The 24,671-nt window shown below is 45.1% G+C and overlaps 1 protein-coding gene across 1 annotated transcript in view; it reads left to right on the top strand.

Moving 5' to 3' along the window:
- Acoxl (acyl-CoA oxidase like) overlaps positions 1-24,671 on the top strand; it is a 277,217-nt gene that overhangs the window by 215,065 nt on the left and 37,481 nt on the right. The window contains exons 16-17 of the mRNA XM_051183431.1: positions 6,239-6,326; positions 16,945-17,015. Of these exons, the coding sequence (XP_051039388.1) occupies positions 6,239-6,326; positions 16,945-17,015 (159 nt within the window). The remainder of the gene's footprint in view (positions 1-6,238; positions 6,327-16,944; positions 17,016-24,671) is intronic.

Here is a 24,671-nt window from a genome sequence, read left to right as displayed (position 1 = left end):
TCTCTCCTCCCAAACAATTCCTGAAAAGCTTTGATCTGTTTGACTCATGGAACCCTCACTTGCCTCTTCATTTCACATAATTTATTGTAAACAGAGCAATAAGCCCTTCGACCCTGACTTCTGTCCCTTTGCAAAATGCTTCTGAGGTCATGCAGCTGTGGCCGTGTATGTGTGGTTGTTCTTTTCACTTCAGAAGTAATATTTCTTCAGAAGGCTCTATATGCAGTCCGTTTGCCCCAGTAGCTGATTGCTGGATGTGTGGATTGGTACATGTTTGGTGATTATGAATAAAGCATCAATAAACATTTTCTTACAACTCTTTACACAGATAACTCACCTGTGGAATGAATAACCTTTCTGATGGGTACATGCTAAACTTTTTAAGGAACTACCAGACTGTTTCCAAAGTGGCCACAGCATCTTGTATCCCTCCCCGCAATGACCACCAGCTGCTGCGCATCCTCGCTTACCCTCAGATTGCCAGTCTTACTCATTGTTGCCATAGTGGGTGTGAAGTGGCATCCCACTGTGGTCTTGATTTGCATTTCTCAAACCATCTTTGTGTGTTTATTTTCCATTTCAGACACAGATGGGTGAAGATTGGCAAAGGTTTTGCCAATGTGTTTAAGTGGGTTTTTCTTTTCATGGTGTGCTTTTTATATCTGTGCTGCCTTTCCCAATCGTTTAAATTTATATATATATATATATATATATATATATATATATATATATGCCATTATACTAACAATAGCTTTGTAAAAGTTCATCTTAAGTATGCTTTGCAAACATTTCTACTAATCCGTTACCTGACCTTTTATAACAGTGTGATATGAGAGAAAAGGATGTATTAATTAAAGCTTTTCATAAAGCTCGTGGGCTTTTTGTCTAACCCAGTGTGGCTAAGATTTTCCTCCTATGGTTTCTAAATTCATATGAGTCTAACCCTAATACTTACATCTGCACCTCACTACTGAAGAGTGCAAGGTAAGGGATGAGGTTTGTTTGAGTGTGCAGGGGGTGTGCACTTATCCTGGAAATATTTGTTCAGAACGTTACTTTCTGTGTTCAATTACCTTGATGACTGTAGGTGTCTGGCTGTTTTCCTGGAGTCCCTGCCTTCTCCCTCTCCTCCATGTCTCTATCCTCATCCCATGGCTGTGTTCCCTGTCACTTTATCAAGGTCTATAAGTCAGATCACGTGATTCTTCCAAGGTTTTTCTTTCTCAAAATTGTCTCTGACTATTCTAGGTCTTCTGTTGTCTTTATAGCTTCTGTAGCCATCTCACAATTTCTACCAAGGCTGAGAAGTGACATAAAGGGTTCCCATCTGTGAACACAATAGCTCCTCCTTGCATTTAGGAGTCTTTGTAAATTTCTCCATGCAATGTTTTTTGGTTTTGTGTATAGGTTGTACATGTTTTATAAGTAGTTCATGCTTCTGATGTTACCATGATATTTTTAAAAGATTTATTTTATTTTTATTTATGTTCATGTGCCTGTGTGTATAACCATGCATGCATAGAGACCAGAGATGGTGATGGATCTCTCAGAGCTGGGGTTACAGACAGTTATAAGCTTCCCAGTATGGGTACTGAGATTTGAATTCAGATCCCCGAGGGAGCAAGTCCTCTTAACCGCTGAGCCTTCTCTCCAGTCCCATCATGGGACTTGTACTTCACATTTTTGATTGCTCATTGCTGGAATATAGACATATGATTGACTTTTAAAGTATTACCCTTATGCCTTGTGACTTTGCTGAATTCACTTCTGAGGTCTATAACTTTTATTATATATTCCTTGGCATTTTCTTCATAGACAAGCATGTCTATATTAAAAAAATATAAAGGACTTTGCTCATTCCTCTCATCCCTTTTCTTGCCTTATTTCCCTGGCTAGCTCCTCCAGCACCATGGGAAGGAGAGTGGTGATGGCAGATAACTTGGTCATCCTTTTCCAAGAGAAAAATGATTTATTCTTTCACCATTAAGTATGATATTAACTGCAGGTATTTCTTCTTTTAAATTTCATATTCATTTTACATACCTACCACAGTTCCCCTTTCCTCCCCTTCTCCTGCTTTCCCCAACCTACCCCTGTCCACTCCTCAGAAAGGGTAAGGCCTCCCATGGGGAGTCAACAAAGCCTGGGACATAAAGTTGAGGCAGGACCAACATCCCCCCCCCCCCGCATCTAGGCTGATTAAGGCATCTCTTCATATGGAATGGGCTCCTAAAAACCAGCTCATGCACCAGGGATAGATCCTGCTGCCAGGGGTCCCATAAACAGAGTAGGCTACACGGCTGTCACCCACATGCAGAGGGCCTAGATTATGGGTCATCTATAGGGAATTGTTTCCCTATAGTTTGGCTATATTGCCGCTGAAATCCATTTGAGGACATTTTCTAGAAATGAAAGGGGAATGGGTATCACTTACCTTGTGATAGTCTACTGCAAGGAAGGCGTTTCTCCGTGGCTTCAGCTCTGTGTTTTGATCTTGCTATGGGTGTGTCTTTTCATTAGATGAGCTGCTGTTTACAGGCATGTGGTCACCTGTGGTCACATGAGCAGTACAAGTGGGAAGGGTGGAGGTTCAGGTACTTTCCCTAGGACCATTGGGAGGCAGTGCAGTCCCTAGATAGGAACCATTGAAGTCTGTGTGCCCGGTTCCTATGCCACTCTGCAACATTAGGCAAATTGTTCAGCTTCCCAGGGTCACCATCTTCTTTCTGTGCATGAAATGAAAATCTCAGCAAATGCCTGAAGGCTTCTGAAGATTAAATAAGTGAACAAATAAAATGAAATGCTTACCACAGTGCCTACTGCCTAGTGCATTTTAAGGACGCTGTTTGGATGCACCTGATTTAAACTCAGTTTTCAGTAGCTGCTCACTGTCTCACATGAAGGACAACTGTCCCTTTAAAAAGTCTTTTTACCTGAAACCTCCCACACAGGTGCTTTGGCAGGAGGGTTGATTTCCTTTGTTTTGCAACATTGCTAGTGTGGTAAAGACTCTTCAAAATTCCCTGCATCTCCAGACAAACTGTTACACCTGTGGGCAGTGACATTCTCAGAGCTGATGCTGGCATAGAGAGAAGAGGTCTCAGGAACCCACTGGGTGCTGTGGAGGACCTACTGTTCCTTTGGATTGTCTTTTCTCTCTTTCTTTCTTCCTTGTGCTGTTTGAGGAGGCAAAGGAGCCTCTGGCAGCTTTTCAGTCAGTTATCTGTGCCTGTTTTTCTGTTGCTCAGGCCAGTGTGAAACTTACTCTCCATGTGGTACTACTTTTAAATAGTGCCCTCAACTCTGCACAGTGAGTTTTTCTTCCCACTGCCTCCCGTGGGCTCTCCAGAAGAGCCTAGCCCCGGCATTATCCTGTAAGATGATGGATACGTGTTGTTTACAGACTTTCTTTGGGAATTTCCAGAAATCCCATGAATGGGCTCAAGGGAATCACCAGTCTCTGCCCTGCCTTGACAGTTAGAATACTGACACCAGCTCAGGACAATACTGACTCAGGAAGCATCCACGCTGACACAGCTGACACCTTCTGTTCTTTCCCTTGACTGTCACATGATGCCCTGTTAGATGTGGAGCCGGAGAGTCACGTGACCTGACCCTCCTGACTGCACCCACCGCCCCGGGTCTTCATATTGAATTATACATGAATTATACAGAGGCTTTCTGCCAAGCTGTTTTTCCACTACCGTACAAAGCACCGTTAGAGGAGTCATCAGACAGGGAGAGCACCAGGCCCCACAGAGGCGAAGCCACCACAAGCTGGTTACTTTCCAACTGAGAGGCCTGTCAGTTTGGGGGTGATACAAATGGGAAGTCGACACATCAGGTGTGACTCTCTGTTTGAGTCTTAGTTCCTTGAGAACACACACAAGATCACTAAAAGTTCAATATCAAATCCGTCTGTTTTGAAGGGAAGAAAGAGAAGGAGAAACAAAGAAACGGTCAGCAGTGCCAAATTTAACCCTCCTCTCTGGCTAGATAAGGCGTGCCTCAGGCATCATGCGCAGGAGGCCCACACAAGGTGGCTCATTTGAGTGATGCCACTTGGTAGGTAGCAGAGAAGTAATGCACGCAGACAGGCTGTGGCTACTGTTCCCATGGTGCTGTTCATCTCTCACGAGGATCAGACACGGAGACCACTAGACACCAATTTGTGAGACAAGACGTTACAGGTCTGCAGGAAGCCACTGAAAGCAAAAGGGGGCGCCTGGTGACAGTGGAAGCAAAGAGGGAGGGGGCAGCTCACATTGAACAGTCATTTTGTCACCAGTGGCTGAACCTATGCTATGACTTTGCTAAACGGACAGTGTTAAACTGTCCCCTAAGTTCGTATCTGTACCTGTAGACTAGTGTGCCTATCCTACCTCATGAGCGCAGTTTCTTCAGACAGTGGCTGGTGTTTAACACAGACACTCACAACTGGCCAGGGTGCAGAGGATATATGTCTGTGGTGTGCTCGGCCACAAATGGAACATCTGTATCACTGCCAACATCCCCACAAAGTTTCGGGAATGGTGGCTGAGGAGGGGAGAGATGGGGAGGGCCGGAGTGACGTGGCAGAGTCACTGCATGGGCCCCCAGCAGCTGACCTTCTCACGATCAAGCCACTCGGTATTCCAGCCTGGAGGGGAGAAGGGCTCAGGAACCCCACACCTGACCAGGGAGCTGCAGACAGTTAATGGCTTCCCTGGAAGACAGAGTCAATTCCCTTTAAGGATAATGGTTCCAGGTAGGTGTACCGCACTATAGTGAGCAGCCCCACACCCATGAGTCTATGGACAACACAAATCGGACCTGGTAGCTGTTTAAAAAGGGGGGACATCAAGTTGGGGTGGGGAGGTGTCAGTCAATCTGAGAGGGCTAGAGTCAGGACTCGAGGAGGGTCAAAATACGTATGAAAACCCCCAAAGATTAAATAAAAATATTAAATATAAAAAGAATTGTCAGCTTCAAGTGGGACATCTCTATTACACCCCCTTCCCAAATCTCTGGGGTCAGTGCAGGAGAGGGGACAAGATTGTAAGAGGCAGAAATGCTGGGTGATTGCAAGGAGACAATATTTTCTATACACACCCAGGTACTTAGGAACTCAAGGTGGTTGTGACAGCACGCACAAGACCCGTGCAAGCTCAAGCCAGGCAAGATCCACCGTGGAGAGGGGGGCTGAGTGTGAAGTCCTGCCCCTAGCTGAGGGCTATGGCAGGAGCTGGCAGATGGAGTGAGAGTTTGAGCAGCGCAAATTTGACTGGATGGGTTTTTAAGAAGAGACATAAAGTAGGGCAGTTAGGAAAGTGGGGGTGAACTGGAGAGGAGCTGGGAGGTTGGGGTTGAATGTGAACCAAAATACACTGTATAAATTTTTCAAACAATTAATTAAAATATTATTTTAAAGCATTCCTCAAGAAGTGACTAATCCTATGCAGTTTCACTGTGTTTGGGTGTGTGCTGGGGTCACTCACATTATTCTCTGTTTTTGTTTTGTGGTGCTGAGGTTGACCATCACACATGCACCAATTAAGTACTCCACCACTAGACCACACTACCTGTCCTCTTTCTATTTATTTATTTATTTGTAGACAGGGTCTTCTCACTAAGTTGCCAAGGCTGGCCATGAACTTTCAGTATCCCTGTCTCAGCCTCCTGAGCAACTGAGATTACAAGCCTGTATCACAAGAAACCTAAAATTGTTCCTTGAACATGTGCTGCCTCCTAAGTATCAGCTATAACTAGACACCATGCCTGATGTGTGAGAACTTCACACATACACACACACACACACACACTAGACTCCCTGAACACCATCAGGACATTCATTCTGCTCACAAGTTGCTGTCACAGGTCATGCAGTGAGCCTCTCGGTGACTTTACAATGCCCACACTTACGTTGTATTGACAGTTTGGATATTTACTGGTTGGTAAAGGCCTTTAAGCCTAGGTACTTGGGGGGCTGGGCCAGGAGGACCACCAGTTTCAGCCCACCATAGACAACTCAGTGAGGTTCTATCTCGGGATATAAAGTAAGAAGAGGATACTGTTGGGTGGTGACATGGTAGAGTGCTTGGTGAGTATGCAAGAGGCCCTGGTTTCAATTCCCAGCACCCTTCCCCCCTCCTCAAACACACATAGACCCAAAAGGCAAGAAAACAAAAGAAAAAGGAAATTTTCAAGTTCACTTTTCTCTAAATGGTACTTATGGACGTTTTCTCCCATCATTTGGCAGGTGGTAACCAAGAAGGGGGATTTCTTCAGTGCCTGGAACTCCTGTATGCACCATGTTACCTCACTGTCTCTGGCACACATTCACAGAGGTGAGTTGGTTCTTGGTGAATGTTCATGGTTGAGTGGCTCGGGGCCCTGAAGGCCACAGGGGAACACAGTCTGTAGAAGGGAAGTTTTGCCACCATTCTGAGCCTCTTGCTAGATGTAGGGCCCCAAGTACCTTCAAGAGACTTAAAGCCTGTTGTAACTGAACTCCCTGTTTATGAGAAAACTAACCAGAGAGACAGCCCACAGGACCCACTTACTGAAGAGGAGCTGGTTTGTACACATCAGTCCCCCCAGGCCCTTATCCAACAACATCTGGAATTCCTGAATAAATAAACAGGGGACTACATACACTAAATAAAAGCAACTGTCTGAAGAGGTCCTAGCCCTGTTCCAGCTGCTTAGACCTTGTCCTCAAATTTAGCAGTGGTGTCAATCCACAGTCCCTGATTCTCATCCAAGGACAGTTTTACCCTCAAAGGAGTGTTTGAGCATGTTTGAAGATGTTTGGATTGTTTGATGCAGACACTGTTATTGGCAGGTGCAGTGAAAGCTAAAGTACCATTAAATGTCCTCTATGTTGCACACCAGTCCCCAGTAGTCCAGTATGTAAATAACACTGAGAGTAAGAATATTCATTTTGGTCTAAAGATATCAAAATAACACAAGAAAATGAAACATTAAGTGTTTTGATCCACAATTTCCTATCATTGAAATTATTTAATATCTGGAATAATTTCATTCACATCATGTCACTGTGTGAGGGCAAGGTATTAAAAGAGAAAGGCAAGGCCCTCACCGAGCATGCTGGCTGTGTGGGACTTAATCACATGGGGCTACCGTTGGTCACGTAGAACAGGGTCAGCCAGGTTGGTTCCCTAGCAACTGTGCCTGGGTGTTTCTCATCTCATAGGAGGGAATTCCTCAGTGGATCTGTTAAGAGTCAGGACAGTTATTGTGGTCATCCACCCAGGAAAGAATATGCTTGACCAAACTTCCCAGCCTACCCACCATACTCTCTCTTTCCAACCAGCATGCTCCAAAAAGAACAGGGTGTGCTGTGGGATTTTGCTCCAGTAGCTTCAGGGATGCCCAGCATCTCACTCAGAGATGAACTAGAGAGAATGCCTTCATCTCAAATGAAGCCTGGCTTCTTCCCTCTGAAGTCCAGCTCTGGGGACCTTGTGTGTTAGAGTGGGTGTCATAATTCAGGCCTAGTGAGCTCAGGATGGAATGAAGATGTGACAGGAACACAGGTTCTTCACAGAGACAGGAAGCAAGTGGTCCATAGGAGGGCCACCTCAGGATGGCCTTTGCACACAGAGACCCAACCCTGGAATAGCCAGTGCCACATCAGCATCCCTGATTCTGATTGGATTCTACCTTCCGCTCCTTGGGAGAAGAAAGGGGAGCGAGGAAGGGACAGTGAGGATGGGGAATGGGGAAAACATTCACATCTCTATGAGTTACTAAGAGACAAGATTGGGTACCCTCATTTGGAGATCCAGAAATTTTGTTTGTATACCCTAAAGTGTGTTGGCTGTGGGGAAACTGATTCATAGTAACTGAACTTAGAAAAGATCAGTGTAATTTGGGTGGTGGTGGAGAACATCTTTCCCAGCACTTGAGAGGCGAAGGCAGGCAGATCTCTATGAGTTCAAGGCCAACATGGTCTACAGAGCGAGTTCCAGGACAGGCTCCAAGAAAACAAGACAAACACTGTCTAGAAAAAAGAAAAGAAATGACTGTTATAAACTCCAGAATGCCTGTTTATTTGTTCAAGTCAAAACCCAACTGCCGGGGTCATCTGCAAGTCATACACAGATAGTAACTGAGGGCGCAGCAGGTCATGCCATCTGCATAGCTCATGCCTTCATGGACATCCATCTGAGAATCCAGCTACCAGGGATCCTGTGGTCACAGGCTGTCTACGTCTCTGCACTGTCTTGATACTTTGGTTCCTGGCTCATTTACTTAAAAAAGTTGTGTAAACCAGCTTTATCTATTGGAGGTTTATTTTTTTCCCCTGTATTTGTTGATTTGGCTAAAATACACTGGAACACAAGCAACACCCCCCCCAACACACACACACCCTAGCTGAAGGCAGTTATGTCTCATACCTCTTCACCCACAGCATGCAGCTTGCATTGGACTCATTATGGGACATACAAAGGCCCAGGTGCTGGAGATCTTCCTCTGGGCCCCTGTGTACTGACCACAGATGCCACCCATCCCAAAACCTGGGTCTAAGGTGAAGGCATGGAGAGTCTTTGGCCGTCACCAGCTTTTCATCTAGAGCTGGATGGATGGTTCACGTTAGACGCAGGACTGTGGGTCTTCCAATAACTCTGTACACTGCAAGTGTAGCTGAGCTTGGTGTGAGGACTGAGGACATGGGCTCTGGGAGATGGCTATCTGAGTTCATGTTCTTCCATCTGCTCTGTGGCTACAAGCGAGTCACCCAATGTCTCATTTACAGAGACTGTGAGACTATGGCCAGTATTAATCCAGATGATCCCCTGAAGTCCTTGTCATCATGTCTGACTCATTCTACGTAATGAAAGGAAAATGTTGTTAATCACAATCCTAAAAAAAAAAAAAAAAAAAAAAAAACCTGTTTCTGTAAGTGAAGTAGATCTTGTCCCTCAAGAGGAAGTTAAACAAGTTGAGTGGTAATGTTTGAGGTTGAATACCAGGAAGAAGCATTGAAGCTTTGCTGTCACCTCAGCACTAAAGTAATCCAATCCATTTTGAACTGTCAACTGGCTAATAACAACAACAACAAAAAAGTGATTTTCAGGAAATTACCTCCATGTTTAAGACCAGATACAAAGTTCTTAGGTGTATAAGACAGAAAATTAATTCAATGACAGTGTTTGGGGAACTCAGAGTAATCTGAAATAGAAAACTCTATCTGTAGTGCAAAAGTCTAGGAGCGGAGTAGATGGCTTCATGGTTAAGAATGCCAGGGCACACATGAGGATCTATGCAGCTGGGTGTGGCTGCATGTCCCTGACTCCCAGTGCCTTGGTGGACAGTGACAGGAGGATCCCTGGGGCTCACAGTCTGCTTGCCTATTTTCCTGTTCATTGAGAGGCCCGTCTTAAGGGAATAAAGTGGGGGATGATGAAGCAGGACTCCCAACATCCTCCTCTGGCCTCTTCATGTACAAGTGTGTTCATGTGCACACACTCCTGTGCCTACAGCACACACAATACCAAAACAGTGCGTGCAATGGAAAGCTTTGAACAGATAGACATGTAGCAGGTCCTAAAGACAGAAGAGCACTGAGCCTGTGGTAGCCAGGAAAATCTAGCCCAAACGTTGCCACATTCACATCCTGTTGCTCTCTAGCAGAGTTCTCCAGGGGAAGGGACAAGAGCTCAAAGAGCCCAGCTTTGCTGACCTGCACCGATGTTGGCTGTGGACACTTTTGAAGGAAGAGCCTGAAGAAGGGGAGAGGGGAATCAGTCTATTAAAGCTCAAACCTTAACATCTTAACAGGCAGAAAATGAACTCAGAATTGAGCCAGTTTTATTAGGAACAAATGGGGGAGAAAAAGACTTCTGGCACCAGTACAGTTTGTCACCTGAAGACAAGGGAAAACTAGGCTTGAGATGAAAATGTTAAGCAGTCTCCGGTGACTTCTGGAGTGGGATGTAACCATTACAGTGATGAATTGGTATTTTTCTGTGATGCACATATTTATCTTGCCCCAGAAAGAACAGTTCTGAAACCTCCTGGTATCTAAGCCCCTAAGGGTGTAGCCATTCCAGGCAAAAAGAGAAAGCAAGCATTCATTAAAGAAATGGCATCATCCATGCTTCCCAGCTCTGTGCAGAGCTGTCTGTGACGTCTCTCAAAGCTGGCGAGCTTCGTGTAGCAGGAAATCCCTTTCTACTTCTTAATAAAGCGCCTGACAATTTTGAATGTCCGTGTTAAGGGCAGGTTGTAATTATAATTAGAACACAGAATGCCGTGGGGTTCTGCCTACTGAGAATTAATTTCAGATTCTTTTCAAGGACGTGTGTGTTTTGAAATGAGGCTTTCTTTGTTAATAAAAACATGATTGCATGCATTATTTAAAACAGTGTGTCGTGTTTTGCCTATTAGTGCTGATTCCAATATTCTTCATGGGGTTAGCACTTTCCTCCCAGTTGGGAATGGGGTTAGTCTTTGGACAAATTGCATTTGCTATGTTTAGCTTAAGCTTGCATCCACTTCTGTGAAAATATGAAAATAAAATTTCTACCTCCTTGAATGCCTTTTAACATTATCGAAGCACTGAACGCCACCTCTTCAACTGGAAATCCTGTGTGGGTTTAGGAACTTGTCACCCTTTACAACTACCAAAGTGTCACCCCATGCCACTGTCAGCCTTTCAACTGAAAGACAAGGTTGCCCTTTGTGAGAACCAGAGGTTTCATCTTACTGTTTGAATAACAGGGTTTGTGCAATGTTTTGTTGTTTGTGCCAGAGTCTGAAAGATGGAGGAGTGTGTCAGAGAGGAGAACTCAAGGCCCTGTGCCATCTGGGACAGTGAGTTCTTTCTCTTGCCACTAGTCCTATCAACTTGGTAGCACAAACACTACCACAGTGGCCTGTGTAGATTCAATGTGTCTTGTTTTCTTTACATCTTGCTGTTGATAAAATACCCGTCAAAGGAGAAAGATTTGTTCTGGCTCGCAGTTCAAGAGCACAGTCCAACAGTCCATCATGGTGTCGAAGTCAAGGCAGCAGGAGCTGGAAGCAGCTGCCTGCATCACACCCACAATAGAGAATCAGGGGGAATGAGCACAACTCATCTCTGCCATAAAGATAATTCTGCAGAGGGACTCCCTAAAGCCCATCTCCCAGAGGACAGCAGACATTTGTCTAGTTGATTCAAGTCACTCCAGGGAGGGGGTCCTCGGTATGGCTGTACCTGAGCATGGCTTCTCTGTGTCTATGCCCATTAAATACACAGATGGTGAGGCTGGCCAGGGGGTCTAGGCAGCTGAGAAAGGGCAGGTGTAATTGGCTGATGGGTCTCTGCAATACAGCCTCTTAGAGGCCCCAGGAAGGGAAGGAATGCACTAGCTTTGACTCCTCTCTCCCAGTCAGGCATTCAGCTCAGACCCATCATTGTATTCTATGAGCAAAATGTACTTCTGAGGATGGAGGGTTCACATTTTACAGATTCTACAATGGCTGGCTGGAAGAATAGTTACATACTTTACAAGAGCCCAGGGGGTCTTAGGCCCTTGGCTCTCTCCCACTCAAAATCAGAAAAAAACCCAGAAGGTGACAATGTGGTAGAAAAGAGCAAGAACCCACTGTCTCACAAAGATGTTCAGCAGGGAGAGCCATGAAGGTGCAGGCCCAGGGCAAGCCCCCTTCATGGAATCCATCCTAAATGGGAGCATGAGGTACTTTGTACTCTTCAAAAAGAACATGATAAGGGACTGGAGAGATGGCTCCGCAGTTAAAGGCACTTGCTGCTCTCCCAGAGGGCCTGGATTCAGCCCCCAGCACCCATGTGGCAGCTCACAACTACCTATAACTCCAGTCCTATCCAATGTCCTTTTTGAGCCTCCAAAGGCTCCTCCATACAGGACGGACACACACACACACACACACACACACACACACACACACACACACACACCTTTTAAAAGGAACTCACATTTTGATTGCTTGTTGTTTTTTGTAATGGTCCCGTCTGCAAAGAGAAGTTTCCTTGATGAGGGTGAAGAATCTGTGGGAATAAGGACAAATATTTGCAATGAAGTTAACAAGTGTGCTCTCAGGAAAGTGGTGGTCGTCTCATGACTTCACTAGGCCTGGGTAGTTACCTGGTTTCCAATACCAGACTTGATTTTCCTCCTGTTGAATAGGTCTTAAGTCCATTTAGAGAGCTGTTGGTAACTGCCAAAGTGTGTGTGTCATTTCCGCACCCTTGGAGGTATCGTGCTATGCTGATTATTGTTTTGGTTCATAGGTGTTAAAGCTGGATAGGACCCTTGGTTGCTTCCTTTCTTTGGGGAATTTTGAGGTGCCTTCTGGTACTGTGAAAGCTGGTCCTCAAGGAAGAGGATTTCAGGTCGTTTCCAGCTCAGGGACTTCTGGGCCCTGTGTCTGGAGTGCATGGCATCCACAGCATTAACCTCCCACCTCTGGGGAGCAACCAAGGACAATAGTTTGCAATTTTTTAGACAACGGCTCAAAAGATGGTTTCTCATGCTTGATGTGGGGGCTTCTGTTAGATGGTCTTTGGCTCTTGGAAGGAGCATTGCCAGCCTAGATGGGAAATTTTCATTGAAAATATATATGTTTATTTATACAATGATTCTGCATTTTAGGTAGTTAGGAATATTATGATTCCTTTTAACTTTTGTTCCAAACATCTTTATTGCTATTTTACTTTCTTATCCCTCCCCAACTAGAAACCTCCTTTTTCCCATTCTCATGCTCGGATCACTTGTACTCCTCTTTATTGCTCCCCCAACCCCCGGCATGTCAATGGTTCCTTATGATATTTCTGGGGTTTTTTTTTCCAGTTACTCCAGGCTATTAATGTACATCTGAAGATTTGGAACTAGGAGCTCTAGATGAGAGGGAACATGCACATTTGTTTTTCTTGGTCTGGGTTACCTCACTCAATATGTTCTTTCCTAGTTCCAGCCATGGAGCTACGAAGCTCGTGATTTCATTTTTCTTTACTGCTGAATAGTACTCCATAATGTGTATGGAATTTTCATTATCCAGTCATCTGTTGAAGGACATTTAAGTTGCTTCCATTTCCTAGCTAACATGAATAGAGCAGCAATGTATAAGGCTGAGCAAGTGTCTGTGGAGTCCTCTGTGCACAAGCTGAAGGGTGGCACATCTGGCACATCTGGGACACGTGGTGTCTGGCTGCTCAAATCTTCCCTTCCTGGTTTTGAAATATGCTCCTGCCCCTTTGTTTCCCACCCTGTGATTTAAAAATTATACCTTGTACAGTAAACTGCAAAGATCCATGTCAGCATTCTGGGCTGAATATAAGTAAATAAATGGGTGGGGGAGGGTGCACCAAGTCATCTCAAAATAATTAGTATCCATTACCATCCATGTTGATGGAGGGAAATGTAAAGGAGCAGAACAAAATAGATGGTTTTGTTTCCATTAGCATCAGGTTTAAGAATAAGACCTTCAGGGGACAGATAGAACTCCTGGAGTCCTTTGGCCAGCCAGTCTAGCCCAGTCAGTGAGCTTTAAGTTTAAGGACCAAAAAAAAAAAAAAAAAAAAAAAAAAAAAACAAGAAAAGAAAAAAAAAAAGTTACAGCAATAGAAGACACCTGACATCAGCCTCTGGCTGCAACATGCATGAACACCTGCATGCCTGTACAAATACATATATAGTACATTTGAAATCTTTTTTAAAAAAATTAAGACTTCTACACCAGCAATAAAAATAGATGTGCAGACACTTTTGTCCTGCCATGGCAATTCTGGATATGATGGTATATTCAAAAACCATTACCCTATAGTGCACTGTAAAGTTAGACATATTTTCAAGAAGCACGCACTTAAACATGAGTTTTAAAGGGCAGCATATTCTAGTCTCCAAAACACTTAGCAAATAACCTTTGAGTTCACATGAGCCACCCACACAAAAACCAAAATGAACTAGACAGAAAAAAAATTGCAAAAGCAACTGTCTGTTGACAACCAGATTTTCTTTCAGCCCTTGAGTTTTTGTCTATAAATAATCTGTGTGTTTCGAGTCTGACCATTGTCTTCGGTGGCCCCTCCTGACATGTTCTCGGTTCAGTGTGTCTTAAAACAAATATTAAATGTGTAAATCATGGGAACTATTATGTTTTTAGAGGGGAACCGTTGGAGATAGGTGCTTTATAGATACCCAGGGTGTCAAAATGAAACATTAAGATGATGTATTCTTTCTTTGGAGCATCTGTTTATCTTTTGTGAGATCTTGAGCTTGATAAATCACCAGAGATAAAAACTTCATTTTTAACTTATTGTAGATCCCAAGTGCGGACAGGAAAAATAGCGCTGTGTCTTCTCTACATGAATTTACCTCTCTCCCTGCTGATGACTTACAGGGTTTTATTTGTAGAGAAAACATAATGCTCTGTTGACTGGAAAATGGTGGCTTTCGCTCAGAAACCTGAGAACTGAAGGGAAAAAAAGAGAAACTTACATTGACAGATATGATTTAACATGTTTTAATGTTTGCCTAGAATGGCATAGAGTGTTAAATAGGGAAAAAGACCACAAGATCATTTAAAGCAAAGTTTTAAGAATGTTTTAGTTTTATTTTTCAATATGTGCATACTTGGATATTCTGTGTGAGTAAGAACCACATGTGTGTGGAACCTGAGGAGTCCAGAGATGTCAGATCCCAGGAGCTGGAGCTGCGGGTGGTTGTGAATCACCAGATATGCATGCTAGGATCTGAAGTTGGGTCATGTACAGTAACAGCAAGGGCTTTCATCTAATGATCTCTCTCTATAATGTAAAATGAGGTTTTTGCCAGAATTTTATCTTCAGCTGAACAGATGTAGCAGAATGGATATCGGATACTTGGTGGGGATATAATTTTTTGATTAATCCAAATAACTGATGAAGGTATCTTTGGAGATATATAAATAAAATATATTCATCACACACACACAAAGAGAGAGAGGGCGTAGAAGGAGGAAGGGAGGGAGGGAGGGAGGGAGAGAGAGAGAGAGAGAGAGAGGAGAGTTTTGTATTCCCCCCCCAAAAAAAATCCAAATTTCTCTTATTTGGCAGTCTGGCGAATCAATAAATCCACAGACTTTCTATGTATATATGAATATTCATCTGTATCCAGGAGGACCACACAGAAATGTAGAGATGACTACTCAGCAGTTCTTACTGTGAACTAGAGGGTCAAAGGACATGACTCATGAATGAGTCAATCAAAATGGCATAGCATGAATGTTCCAGATGACCATGGCTCCATGTGTGGAGAATTTCCCTGCTACAGTGAATACCCCCAATGTCTTACCTGGCCCTTAGTTTATTGCTCTCCACCCTGAGCAGGTTGGGACACATTTAAATGCATGCCAACTCATTCTAGGCCTCAGGAACACAGTGAAATTTTCGAATAACTATCACAAAGAGCTATTTCAGGAGATAGCTTCTGTCTTAGGCTTCAGAGTTCCTAAAGTCCCCATAGCACCTGACTGATGGCATCTGTGAGCAGGTGACTTTACTTCATCCTTCTCTCTCCTCTCAAGAGAAGCATGCAAGTTGTGAGAAGGAGCCAAATCGAGGCATTGCCTCCACCATGGCCAATGTTCTAATGTTTCAAGCCCCCTATTTGTTCACTGCGACAGCTACACAAAGAACTGGCCTTTAGACCAGGAAGTATTCCACCTGAATGAAGAATCTACTTCCTGTATCAAAGGGTCGCAGTCCATCATGGCAAGGAAGGGATGGCAGGGCAGAAGTGTGTGGCAGAAGCTGTCCTCATCACAACAGACCAACAATCAGAGAGTAGTGTGGGGAAGCAGGGCCAGGAATCACCCCTAATGGTCTGATTCCTCCAGCTAGACACAACTCCAAAATTTTCTAGAATCTTCCAAGATAGCACCTGGGGACCAAGTATTTAAGCCAAGGTCTCTGTGCAACATTTCAGATTTAAAACATAAACCTTTGGCCACCCATGCAGGGTTTGTGCAGGTCATGGTAGAACCTGGGATAGTCTATCGCTTTGCCCAGTTGGATGGGCCAGCCTAGAATGTTCATATGCAAGGCTCACCTGGGATGTCTGCCAGCAGAGACGCAGTGAAGGGAAGGCAGTGTGAAGCCAGCCCTCAGTCCAGCAGGAAGAGGACGTTCTAGATGGGTTAGACAGTAAAAGTCTTAGTCCTTGTCACAAGAGGAGGACTAGAATCCAGAGATGCTGGGGGATTATGCATACATCTTAAAAGTGAAATAATGTAGTCAAAACCACATGCAAGGAAGAAAGTCTGTGTTCCAGTGCTTATTTAGATTAAAAAAAAAAGTGTTGCTCACACAGCACACCTTTGATGAGAGACTGGCCATGGGTACAAAGCAGAGGGGGGTACTTTACAGAAACATGGGTAGCATGCTCAGAAACATTAATACCAATTAAAGCGTTCTTTTGTAAACCAACTTGTAGCTTCCCTTAACCATTCCATCGGAGAAGGGTGGTTGAGGAAAGATGACTAAATACATCTGGGGAGTCTGGTGCTTGCTTGGGTCAGCATTTGGGGTCATGTTATGTTTCCACCACGCGGTGAACTAATGCATGGAGATCACTGTGGAAGAGAGTGGTTGAAAGCTGACTCCAAAGGTACCTCAGCAGTTGGGAGTCTCTTCATGGAGAATGGGGATAGAGTGCAGTCTCTCAGGGTGGCTCACCAAGTGGCTGAGCCTGGGACTTTCTGGTAGTCCCCATGGAGGCTAGCTGACTCCAGTGGTCCTATGATATCTCCAGCTCACTTTGGGGAAGTCACTGCTCACAGATCCCAGCCCATGCAGTGGACGGGCAGGAAAAGCTACATGTCCCCAAGCAAGCATGGCTAGCATGCCATTGGTTTTGGCCATAACTACGAGGTTCCACATGGATGTGCTGGCAGTCACCAGGGAGGCCATTCACCTTTCTCCCTCTTCCCTTCTAGTTGCACTAGAGCAGTTCTCGCTGGCAGTGAGGCGCTGTCCCAACGGGGAGGACCAGGCTTTGCTAATGAAGGTAAGTTATCAGATAACTCTTTATTTCCTTAAAGCCTCCTAGCATTCTGATTGCCCAGAGGAGAGAGTTCTGGTTTGGGTTTTTTTTTTTTTTTTTTTTTAAGAGGGAGTAAATTTATCATCTCTGAATTTTGTGCTCCATGGGGATATGCTTGTCAGTGGCTGGCAGGAGGGTGGCTGGTTAATGAGCACAACCACTGTCTGTGGAACACAGAAGTGACAGGGAAGTGGGTGTCAACGACTAGCAGGGAGCCTACATGAATCTCGGTGGATTTGGTTGGTTTTATTTAAACTTATCTGACAGTCTCGATTCCTTTAGCAGATTTATGAGACTTGGCTAAATTCCACATCTCCAACTATATTTTTTAATTAAGACAAAAGATCCTACACCTTCCCAGCTGGCCCTGTCTTCCCTTTCGCCACCAAAGGGAATGCCACACAAATTAGACCAGTGTCAACCTCTGAGACAGTTAACTCATGCTATAGGTTCTTTATCCTGGAGTTGGAAACAAACTGTTCCTTTTCAGGAACAATCATTTTATTTCTTCCCAGATGGCATGGACAGAGGTGTAGTATAACCTATATTTAGATTGTGCATTTGCGAGAGCCCAAAGAGGTCAAGTAAGCAGCCTGTGCGATTTTAATAAAATCTGACTGGAGGCAGAAAGCGGCTCACTAGAGTAGACACATACACACCCCATACACACACACACCCACACAACATACACACATACACACACACACACCATACACACACACACATCATACACACACACCATATACACACATACACACACACCATACACACACTCACACATCATGCACATACACACAACACACACACCATACATACACACCATACACACACACACCATGCACACACACACAACACACACACACAACACACACCATACACACACACCATGCACACACACACACCATGCACACACACACCATGCACACACACACACACCATGCACACACACACACACCATACACACACACCATGCACACACACACACCATACACACACAACACACACCATACACACACACACACACACACACTGATGACTAAGCCTCCTGTTGTCACCTAGCAGTGTACAGACTGATCTTGAACACCAGTGTTTCCATGATGTCATTTCCATTCTGTGCCATCAGGAAGCCGTATGTACCAGGAGTTGCATTTCTTTACCTAAATGCAGTCTCTCTACCAGGTGTCTTCGGACTTGAGAAATAGGTGGGAAAAAAATAGGATGGCCCTCTAAGGGATTTTCAACTCATTTGCCTAAGGTGTGATATTTTTGGTCTGTCTAGTTTTTTTTTTTTTTTTTTTAACTTTCAGTGATGTTTATTTCATAATAAGAAAGGGGCTGTTGATTCCAAGTGTTGGGTTGGTCTGGGAGACCTGGTTCATCTGAGACCAGGGCGTGTAAAGTGCTGACTTGGCATGACATATCCAAGCATCTGAGCTCGCTTGCTAGTCTGAGGTCTCCGGCACTGGTTTCATTACCTGCTCTGAACTTCAGTCCTCAGCCAGTCTGTTCAAGTACAGGTTGGCTTCCTGTGACCTTGAAGCAGCCTTGGGTCACAGACACTCACCTTTTAACCGGCATTCATTCACTGTTCAAGACCCAGAGGCTTTGCCCTCTTCCTTCGCATCCTGTCCAGCATCTTCTCCCATCTGTTGTCTCATAGCCCTCACCCTGACCCTTCTTCAGGGGAAGAAACTCCTGGGCCCCGCTCCATACCACTAGTGAGCCTCACCTGAAGCTTATGTGGACATCTCAGAGGCAGTGTGGTTTAGAGAACAGAACCACTGAGCTCAGGAGCCCACACCGCCAGGCCGACTTCCAATTGCCCTTGTGGTTACAACGTCCATGTCCCTTTCTAGATTTCTTCTAGCCTAAGGCAGGTAGGTAAAAACAGAAGCAAGCTGAAGGCCCCTCCTCCCAAGCTGCCTCCTGTTGCCTCTCATGCTGGCCTGGCTTCTCTAGTCCACTTAGAACCAAACATTTGGATGTGCGAGAAAAATCAAGCTTTCCCAAGATGTTCTGGAATGTGTGTGCCTCTGTGTATTTTGTGTTTTCCCTGGTGTTTCTTTCGTCTGTATGACCACAGTAACAGAGAGATGTCTGTGGTGTTTTTACAGTATCTTCGAGATAATTGAGCAGGCCTCATCAAAGGAGGTTTACTGAACAAAACTGTGTGCTCAGCCCATATCTACCAAAACTACTTTGTGATTTTTTTTTTCAAGAGATTGAGGTTTCTTTCATGTCACCTATGAGAGGCCACCATGTGGGTGTGACAGGAATGTGTAGGATTCTTTGTGGATATGTGTAAAAAAGCTGTAGGTCGTTTTGAACACACTTGATCAGCTGTCCATTGTATGTTGACACTAGTGAACTTTGGAGTTTATCTGTAGTAAAGTGTGTGTGTGTGTGTGTGTAGCTGAGAATTTCAATGATGTATTTTGACTGTATTCATCTCCCTCCAACTCCTTCCAAGTCCATCCCCCTCCTTTAACCACCCTACTTTATGCTCTGTAGTGAGATAGTCCTTCTGTGGCACTGACCACGCCCATTGGGGGGTGGAGCCATGGGCGGAAGTGACCTGTGGAAGGAGGTCGGAGGGGGCCAGGAAAGGCTCTCTCTTTCTAGCGTGACTCGGACAGGAGAGGATCGGGTTGAATTTCCTGGTGTTCATCTGTCTAGGTTGTAAGTTATTTCTCCCTGAATAAACATCTATTCGGCCTATTTGTTTATCCTGATCCTTATTAACAGCAATAATGCTCCCTACTAAAATCCATCAAGTCAAATTTGTGCTGCCCAAATATTCCTGCAAGTGAGGCCTTGCACTGAAGTGTGGGCAACTGCCTTAGAAAAACAGCTGACTTTTCCTCTCCCAGTAGCTATCCGTTGCCAGTAGCTCCTTGGCTAGGGATTAGGGCTTTGAGCCTGACTCCCCTCTCCATGTCCGGATTCAGTTTGGGTTTGCACAGGTCTTGTGCATGATGTTATGACCACCGTGAGGTCATATGTGCAGCTGCCCTGCTATGTTCAGAAGACACTGTTTACTGTAGTCACCCACTCTCTGGTCCTTACAGTCTCTCTGTAGCCTCTGCTACAATGATCTCTGAGCCTTGAAAGGAGGAAGTGTAGACATGCTCCATTCAGGGCTGACCACTCCAAAGTCTCTCATTCTCTGCACCTTTATCAGTTGTGGGTCTGTTAATCACCATCTATTGTGAAATAGAAGCCTCTCTGATGAAGTTTGAGGATGCATTGATCTATATGTTTAGTGATAAGTCATTAGAAATCAAATTAATACTATGTCCCTTTAGCAGAATAATAGTAGAATCTCACCTAGTACCCGTGACCTGTGTAGCCACAGGCTCTTGGCCCATTATCAGGACTAGTATAGGCTTCAACTTAAGGAGCAAGACTTAAATCCTGCTTGGTTGGTTACTTCCATGATGTTCCTGCCACTGTTGTACCATCAGGCGTTGTCTTTCCAAGATAATCATTAGTGTAGCTCACAAGATTCAGAGCTAAATAACATTAGTGATTGCTTTTCTCCTCCAATAGTATATATAGAACCTTTGAGAATGATAAAAATCTAGACAGTATGGATGAACCTTCCGTGTTAGTACCAGCTTGATTCCTCCATATTCATCATCATAGGTGTGGTTAGTGTCTTTAACAATGGAGTCTTTTTGTTGAGTTCTGGAGTTTGACCAAGAGGATTGAAAATAACTTGTAATATTTAAGGTCTGTGGGACCTCACTGGCCAACAACTCATTTAAGTACCCCATTCCTAGCACTGGGCTTTTTATTTGTAAGACAGTATGTCTAGTAGGGACATCATCACTCTGTTTTAGAGTAACTCTATTTTAATTCATCTTATGAATGTTTGTGTGTATATATATGTGTGTGTGTGTGTGTATTTATGAATGTATGTCTGTATATGCCACTTCTAGAGTAGTAGGTTTCTATATGAGTTATTTGAAAGGTCCCTGGAGTTATATCAATCCCCACAATCCCTCCTCTACTCTGCCCTCTATTCTCCCACACCAGTTTAACATTTCCTTTTATAAATTTCAAAATTCAATTTCACCTCATGAAAATTTGTTGGAGGCCAAAAGCAACAATAATAAAGGCACAAATATTTGCCTGTTAGGGGAGGGGAGACTGTGGCCAAGACGGTGATGTTCCCGGGATAGCACTCATTCTCTGCACTTGGGATTTACTGCTCCTTGCAATTTCTCCAAATTTGGGAAACTTGACTGTATAAATTGTGGCAGTGGAGGAGTGTACTTTCAACACACACACACACACACACACACACACACACACACACACACACACACAGGGGTTGAACCTAAGACACTACATTTCTGTGCATGCTGTTGATTTCCACCTTGTTCAACATTACTGTAACCAGAGGACAGGGGCTTTAGTGTAACCTGAGAAGGTGTTCCATACATGGACCTCCAAGAAGATAGAAGAGATGAGCACAGAAAAGCATATAGCTACACCACATTCAAATTCCCCTGGAAGAGGCAGAAGTGGTGGGCATAAGATGGTCAAAGCCAGAGCTTTTGCCCTTGATCAGAATAAGCAAGAGGGGCAGGAAAGTCAAGACCTCTGGATGCTTTAGCTGCTCCCTGTGCAGCCACTATGGTAAGAGACCTACAGATAAGCCCTGCTCCCATCGCCCTCACCCAGCTCCTTAAGAGCACATACAGGAAGCCAGGCTTTGATGGACACAAGACACAGTTATGACTGGCTTGGGGTTCTGTCCTCTGGTTTGTCAGTTCATTCTCCTCTGTCCTATCAGATGTATGAGAAGCCCTACCCGGTGCCAGAACAAGGAGAAAGGGCAGCTGTTCAGATGAGGACATGATGTCCAAATGCAGACTGTCCCGTGAGGTCAATCAGACCTGTTCTAGCTGTGCCTGCTGTCTAGCTGTGCCTCAGTCATGAGCCATAGCATCCTCCTCCTCCTGCTATTCCTGATCAAGGACAAGCCGGGAATGGGGCACTGAGTGGAGAGACTGGAGTGGAAGGCTTGACACCTTTCCCACTACTATCAGAACAGAGAATACTTAGATTCCATAAATCACTTACTTGTCATAGCTCCTATTTTATTGTCCCCGCTTGCTCACCTGTCTCTTCATCAGTTTGGGGTCTTGACTATGTTAGTCCTTCCAGGCCATGATGGTCACCATCCTAGAAAGCCTGTCTACTGCTGGCTCCACCTACCACTCCCTGGAGCTCCACGTCTCACTCAGGCTCCCAGCCTCATGTCTGTCTCATCCCAGTACCTTCTTTAGTCTCCCACCACACTCTTCCCCTCGAGTGGCCTCAAAGTGATGTGATGATAAATGGCTTTCCTCTGTCCTGAAGCTGCCATTGACCCCATGCATACCCTGCCAATGTGTGACTGGACATGGTTATAGCCTGGGATGCCAAATGTGCTTCAGAGAGAATCCAAATGACCCTCCCCACTGCTGCCTGGCCTTCAGGCTCCAGCAACTGAACACAGGTGTCCTACATCTCATTTTCTAAATTCATCTCTGTATCGAATTCCACCCTGTCTTTGGGATAGGACAATTGCAGAATCTGTCATCCAAACCTGGCATTTTTCCAAGTAAAAGGGACCACCATTAGAAATTTAACTTGGATGGCAAGCATAAGCCATGACTGACCTAGACAAGCCAGGGCATCTGTGCCCTTGGTCTTTCTCAGTCAAGCTCAAAATCCCTCCCTGCTATGGTTTAAACCTAAAGGGTCACCTACAGACTCATGTCGGAAGCGCCTGTTCCCCAGGTAAAGGCACTATTTATGGAAGCTATGGCTCCTTCAGGAGGTTAGACTTAGTTAGAGGCTGTAATAGTTATATGGTTTAATAACTTCTGGTTCTGCCCACTCTCTGCTTCCTATGGTGTAAACAGGCACCACCACACTCCGCCACTGCCATAAATGCTGCCATGCTTTCCCTACCAGGATGAACTGAAACCCTTGAAATCCACGAGGCATAAGCCTTTCCTCTCTTAGATTACCTGTATTGGGTGTTTCAGTCACAGCACCATGTAAGTAACTTCTCTCAATTAAACAGTTCTTCTTTGCCTCCCCTGCCTTTCTCTCAGTGCCTGTGAAGACTCTTCTGTCCCCATTCCCACCAGGTTCGTCCTGACACCAGGCTGTAGAATGGTTAGTCTCCCAGTGACATCTGTGTTTGGACCATCATGTTCTAGTCTGACAGTTACCCCTCCTCACTTTGTTCTTGCCCCTCACGGAGTTGTTTTCCTTCTGGGAAAACAGGAGCCTCCCTGGGACTAAAACCTCTCAAGGCTACCACCTTCTAGACCTCCCTTGGATACATAGGATGCTTATGGGACAGTGGCCCTTCCAGGAGTTGCCACTGCTCCCCAGTTCACGAGACAAGAGCCAGTGCTAGGGAACACTTGGCTTATAGGATTCTTGAAGCAAAGCAGTAGAGTTTCCCCAGCAGGTGAGGTGGAGTGGAGACCCAGAATGTTCCCCATGCTAAAGCTCCCTACTTGGACCTGGCTTAGTTTCCCTGCGTAAGACCCTGGTTAGAATGGTGACCATAGGCCTTTCTGTAAGTAGAACCTGACATCACAACACCTAGCCCATAGAAAAGAGCAAGAAACCAAGCTGCCCATGAAAATAAGTAAATAAACCAGCAGGCAGTCAGCTGAGCCTGCTTATCACAGAATTTTGTGCTTCTGCTCCCAAACTGCAGACCTTTGGAAGAACTGTGCATGGAGTAGCAAGCCCAGCATGCTGGCTGGGAGGAGAGCTGTCTCCTGGTGGGATGGTGAGCCTTTGCCTTAAGGAGGCATGCTGAACATCTCTCCTGTTTCTCATGCACCTGGCACTATATGCAGGGCCCAGTGAGGATGATGGGCACAGCAGCCAGGTGTGAGATCCAGGCTGAGCAAATGCAGAGATCATGGTGAGTTAGCAGGCCCAAATGCTTCTGGAAGCTTCCTTAGCATCACACCCCCCCCCCCAAGCATTAGTGCTGCCCCAGGTGCAGAGGAACCTGTGGCAGAGGGCCTCCCTCTCACACATTCTCTCGCCACTAAGTCTGGCCAGATGCAACTGTTTTTTCCATCATCGATGTTCTAAGAAACCAGAGACACCAAAGCCTTTCTTCAAGCTACAAATCTCCTAGCAGCAGACACCACCTGGCCCTTCAGCCTTCCTCATTCGCCAAGTCAGCTTCTTCCAGAAGCAGGCACTTTCCCCTGGCCCTGATGCAACCCTGTCAGGAATGAGGGCTTTCACCAGGAACACAATGCCAGCGCCTTTGCTTGGAAAGGGTTGTGCTGAAGAGAAAGGACATTTTCCACATGACGGCTTCACTGCTCTCCTCCCCACCCCCCGAAAGTTCAGAATCACCCAACAAGCCGGTTGTTTCTTAAATTGTCATTGTCACAAAGATTCTTTCTGCTTCACTTCTCTCCAAGTTGCCCATCCCCCACACTGCCTGGCCAAAGAGGGGTGACGAGCCATTCAGCATCCAGTGTGGGGGCACAGTGCTGAACCTCCACACAGGTGCTCTTTGTGTCCCTTTGTGCTTGGTGGGGACCTTTGGTTCCCAAAGGGTATTCACCACGGCAACCG

Source organism: Phodopus roborovskii, unplaced genomic scaffold (assembly GCF_943737965.1).
Source record: "Phodopus roborovskii unplaced genomic scaffold, PHOROB, whole genome shotgun sequence".
Classification (NCBI taxonomy): domain Eukaryota; kingdom Metazoa; phylum Chordata; class Mammalia; order Rodentia; family Cricetidae; genus Phodopus; species Phodopus roborovskii.
This window is presented reverse-complemented; position numbering and strand designations above follow the sequence as displayed.